At 42.1% G+C, this 5,218-nt stretch overlaps 1 protein-coding gene across 1 annotated transcript; it reads left to right on the top strand.

Annotated features, from left to right (window-relative positions):
* The first annotated feature begins 1,478 nt into the window (after window positions 1-1,478).
* LOC107460198 (uncharacterized) lies at window positions 1,479-4,306 on the top strand. Its single transcript, XM_016078535.1, has 5 exons — window positions 1,479-2,056; window positions 2,139-2,467; window positions 2,822-2,865; window positions 2,959-3,551; window positions 4,159-4,306. Exons 1-5 carry the CDS (start codon window positions 1,479-1,481, stop codon window positions 4,304-4,306), a joined length of 1,692 nt encoding a protein of 563 aa, XP_015934021.1.
* Window positions 4,307-5,218: the final 912 nt, after the last annotated feature.

Genomic DNA, 5,218 nt, shown 5'->3' with positions numbered 1-5,218 from the left:
GACCCTCTTAGATGCTGCGAGTAATGGCTCTCTGACGAAGTACAAGACGACGACAGAAGCGTGGCAACTGATCACCGATCTAGTTGAGTCTACCCGAAATGCAAACCAAAGGACTAATCACCCCAAGGCTATTGCAGAAATTTCTTTTAGTAGTGAGACCACTGCTCTCACCAAGACTCTGGGAAAGATGACCAATATACTCAAGCAGCTCCAGCTGAATCAACAACAACCTTCACCTCCTCCATAGTAGCAGTGTCAATAATTAGTCCCTCAGAGAGTGTGTGGAATATGCGCTTGCTACTCCCACTACACTGATGAATGTCCGCAACTCTAGGAGGACAACACCTTGGCGGCTACAAATGCTTATTACAACCGTCCGAATCAAGGGTACTACCAACAAGGCAGTAATTATAACCAAGGTGGTAACTACAATCAAGGTTGGCACGACACCTCTAACCAAGGATGGAGAGATAATTCCAACCAAGGGTGGAGAGATAATTCCAACCAAGGATGGAGGGACAACTACAACCAAGGAGGTAGAGACAACGGTGGAAATCAAAGGTGGAATAACAACAACTATCAACAAAACCGGAATCAACAGAATCCTCTATACCGAGCACCTCACCAAAGGCAAGCCCAAGCACCCCCATTCAACCAACCACAAGCCCCTCAAATTACCTACCCTCCCCCTTTCTCCAACCAAGATGAAACACTCCGTTCTATTCTTCAAGGACAAAAAGAGCTTCAGAATTCACTCACCTCTAGCCTTACCCGTCTTACCTCTACTCTACAAGCTCTTATATCCCGAATGGAACCACCATCTATCCCCAACAATCAATCTTCAAGCTCTAGTGCACTTTCCTCTCAACCTTTACTGAACCCCAGGGGTGGAATCAATGCCATCACCTTGAGGTCCAGAACTACATTGCAAGAGAGGAGTCCCGAGGAGCCAAGCTCAAGAGAAGATATTCAAGTTGAAGATATTGTTGAGGTAGAAGATGTAGAAGAAGAGGATGAAGTACAAGATGCGGTTGAAGAAGAAGTTTCTCAACCAAGAAATGGAGTGCCTAAAGAAGATGATGCTGTGAGAGAAGCCATTCCCATCCCTTTTTCACATCTTGCTAGGAGGACTAAGAAGCAAGTAAAGCTGGATCCCAAGATGGTGGAGATCTTTAAAAAGATTGAGGTAACCATTCCCCTTTTTTTATGATATTCACCAAGTACCTAAATATGCTAAGTTTCTAAAAGATTTGTGCATGCATAAAGATAAAATACATGATTTAGAAACTATTCCTTTGGGTAGCTCTATATCTGCTTTAATGGGTGCTATACCGGAGAAATGTGGGGATCCCAGTCCATGTATGGTTACTTGCATTATAAAGGGTGTACAATTTATTGACTGCATGTGTGATTTAGGTGCATGTGTTAGTATTATGCCATTATCTGTATATGATGCCTTGAGACTCCCACCCTTGAAAATGTCGGCAGCACATTTTGTTTTGATAGATAAGAGCATAAATTCAGTGGTTGGTATTGCAAAAGATGTTCTGGTGAGCATTAAGGGGTTGACGTTCCCTATCGACTTCTACATTCTAGAGATGCCCCCAAGTGACTCTGAAAGACCTTCATCCATCTTACTTGGAAGGCCATTTCTGAAGACTTCGCGGTTCAAGTTGGATGCCTTCTCGGGCACTTATTCTTTTGAGATAGATGGCAGAACAGTGAGTTTCAACCTTGATGAAGCTATGAAGCACCCACCGGAAGATTACTCCATCTTCCAATGCGACATTATTGAGGAGATCGTGGTTGAAGTTCACCAAGAGGCAGTAGAAGAGACGACCATGGAGCAAGGCGCAAGTGTGGGAAAGCCCTCTGAGTATACTGAAGATGCCTTGCTACCTCCAGTGGTCCCGGATGATCAAGTGCCAAGCTATGAGCTAAAAATGGAGTTGAAACCCCTTCCACCCCACCTCAAGTATGCATATCTTAAGGACAATCAGAAGCTCCCAGCTATTATCAAAGGAACTCACTTCCCAACAAGAGGAGCAACTGCTTAGTGTGCTGAGAAGACACAAGAAAGCTATTGGGTGGAATTTGGCAGACATAGTAGGTATAAGCCCTCAGGTTTGTGAACATAGCATATTTCTAGAGGAGGGAGCAAGGCCTATTCGTCAATCTCAAAGGTGGGTGAACCCCACCATATTAGAGATTGTGAAGAAGAAAGTGACCAGACTGCTTGAAGCTGACATCATCTATCCAATCTCGGATAGTAAATGGGTTAGTCCAGTACAGGTAGTTCCGAAGAATTCTTGCATCACCACAGTAAATAATGAGCAAGGAGAACTCATGGCTACAAGAGTGCAAAATTCCTGGAGGGTGTGCATTAACTACAGGCGCTTGAACCAGGCCACTCGCAAGGATCACTACCCATTGCCTTTCATCGATCAAATGCTTGATCGCCTATTAGGTAAATCACACTACTATTTTCTAGATGGTTATACTGGCTATTTTTAAATCCATATTGCTCTAAAAGATCAGGAGAAAACTACTTTTACATGCCCCTTTGAAACGTATGCATATAAGAGAATGCCTTTTGGTTTATGTAATGCACCGGCTACATTTTAAAGATGCATGATGAGTATTTTCTCAGATTTTCTTGAGAATTGTATGGAGGTTTTTATGGATGACTTTAGTATTTATGGTGATTCGTTTGACCTTTGCTTGGATAGTCTAGCTAGAGCATTAGAAAGATGTACTAGTTCGAACCTTGTAGTTAATTTTGAAAAATATCATTTTATGATAAAATAAGGTATTGTTCTAGGACATGTTGTTTCTAATACTGATATATCTGTTGATCCTACAAAGGTAGATGTTATTTTTGGTTTACCTTACCCCTCCTCTGTGAGGGAAGTCCGTTCGTTTCTTGGCCATGCAGGTTTCTACCAGCGATTTATTAAGGACTTCAGTAAGGTAGCACTGCCTTTGTCCCGTCTACTGAAGAAAGATGTAGAGTTTGAGTTGAGTGAAGAATGCATGGAGGTATTTGACAAGCTAAAGATTGCCTTGACCCAAGCTCCTATTGTGAGAGGGCCAGACTGGAGTAGGCCATTCGAGATCATGTGCGACGTATCAAACTATGCAGTAGGAGCAGCACTGGCTCAGTGCGAAGGTAAGGACCCATATATTATTGCCTATGCCTCTAAAACTTTAGATGGTGTCCAGTCTAATTATACTACCACTGTAAAAGAATTGTTAGCTATTGTTTTTGCTCTGGATAAATTCCGAGCCTATTTACTTGGAACTAAGGTGGTAGTATATTCAGACCAAGCAGCCTTGAAATATCTATTAGCTAAGAAAGAGTCTAAACCAAGGTTAATTTGTTGGATATTGTTGTTGCAAGAATTTGATTTAGAGATCAAAGATAGGAGTGGTTCCCAAAATTTAGTGGCGTACCACTTGAGTCGCCTTGAACACATTAAAAGTGATTCCACTCCTATCAATGATGCATTTCCACTTGATAGCTTGCAAGCAATATTTGAGGTGGTTCCTTGGTATGCACCTATTGCTAATTATCTGGTTAGTTGTACCTTTCCTCCTAATTTTACTAAGCATCAAAAGGACAAGTTTAAAAGCGAGTCCAAGTATTATATATGGGGTGACCCATATTTGTGGAGATGTGGTGCTGACCAAATAATTAGAAGGTGTGTGCCACAATCCGAATTCCAGTCAATTTTGGAGGCCTGTCACTCTTCTGAGAGTGGTGGACACTTTGGTCCTCAAAGAACTGCTAGAAAAATTTTAGACTGTGGATTTTGGTGGCCCACACTTTTTAAGGATGCTAGCATGTTTTGTGACTCTTGCCCCTTAATGCCAAAGGTTTGGAAATATATCCAAGAGGGATGAGATGCCCCAACAACTTATGTTGTTTTGTGAAATTTTTTATATCTGGGGTGTTGACTTCATGGGTCCATTTCCAAATTCTAATGGTTTCTTATACATCTTGTTAACTGTTGATTATATTTCTAAATAGATGAAAGTAATTCCTACCCGTACTGATGATGCTAATGTTGTTGTTTCTTTTGTTAGGAATAATATAATTTGTCGCTTTGGATCACCACGAGCAATCGTGAGTGATCAAGGCTACCATTCCTATAACAGGAGAATGACAGGTCTACTGAAGAAACAAGGCTTCATTCACAAGTTGGTGATAGCTTACCATCATCAGACCAATGGACAAGGCGAGGTGTCCAATAGGGAGATCAAGCGCATACTAGAGAAGATTGGGAAGCCTCATCGGAAGGATTAGAGTGCTAGACTTGCAGATGCACTATGGGCTTATCGGAATGCGTACAAGACACCCATTGGCATGAGTCCATTCGGCCTCATCTATGGAAAAGCTTGTCATTTCCCAGTGGAGGTGGAACACAAAGTGTACTGAGCGGTGAAGGAATGTAACTTAGGATTGAGGGGAGCTGGAATTGAAAGGAAATTGTAGCTACAGGAATTGGAGTGCCTTCGACTAGAAGCATATGAGAACTCCAGGCTCTACAAGGAAAAGGTGAAGGCAGTGCATGACAAGAATATCAAGAGAAGAGATTTTAGAGCTGGGGATTTAGTCCTCCTCTATAACTCAAGGTTGCGTCTAATGGCAGGCAAGTTGAGATCAAGGTGGGAAGGACCCTATAGGGTGGAAAAAGCTGAGCCATATGGAGTCTTCCACCTGAGTCACCCTTCAAGCCCCAACTTCTTCAAGGTAAATGGCTGGTGGACGAAATTATGATCACATCAATGTAGTATTCTTTGTTGTTGTATGGAATCCTTATTATGGCACTTATGTGTGGACACAACTCCGTTCAACTAACCAGCAAGTGTACTGGGTCGTCCAAGTAATAAACCTTACGTGAGTAAGGGTCGATCCCACAGAGATTGTTGGTATGAAGCAAGCTATGGTCACCTTGTAAATCTCAGTTAGGCAGATTAAATTGGTTTATGGGTTTTTGAAAATAGAAATAAGAAAATAAATAAAAAAGGGATAGAATACTTATGCAGATTCATTGGTGGGAATTTCAGATAAGCGAATGGAGATACTGTATGGCTCAAGGACGCCTGCTTTCCCACTTCTTCAACTCAACCCTTCTTACTCCTTTCCATAGCAAGCTGTGTATAGGGGTTCACCATCAGCGGTGGCTACTTTCAATCCTCTCGGGAAAATGATCCT

Source organism: Arachis duranensis, chromosome 8, assembly GCF_000817695.3.
Source record: "Arachis duranensis cultivar V14167 chromosome 8, aradu.V14167.gnm2.J7QH, whole genome shotgun sequence".
NCBI classification, from domain to species: Eukaryota; Viridiplantae; Streptophyta; class Magnoliopsida; order Fabales; family Fabaceae; genus Arachis; species Arachis duranensis.
Note: the sequence above shows the minus strand (reverse complement) of the source record. Positions and strands in the feature narration are given on the sequence as shown.

What these genes read in the sequence shown, in the direction of transcription:
- LOC107460198 (XM_016078535.1), top strand. Translation starts at nt 1,479, where the DNA reads ATGTCGGCAGCACATTTTGTTTTGATAGATAAGAGCATAAATTCAGTG. An exon ending in TATCTGTTGATCCTACAAAG is followed by an intron (nt 2,866 to 2,958) that starts GTAGATGTTATT and finishes CGATTTATTAAG; the next exon opens with GACTTCAGTAAGGTAGCACT. An exon ending in ATATTTGAGGTGGTTCCTTG is followed by an intron (nt 3,552 to 4,158) that starts GTATGCACCTAT and finishes TTCCTATAACAG; the next exon opens with GAGAATGACAGGTCTACTGA.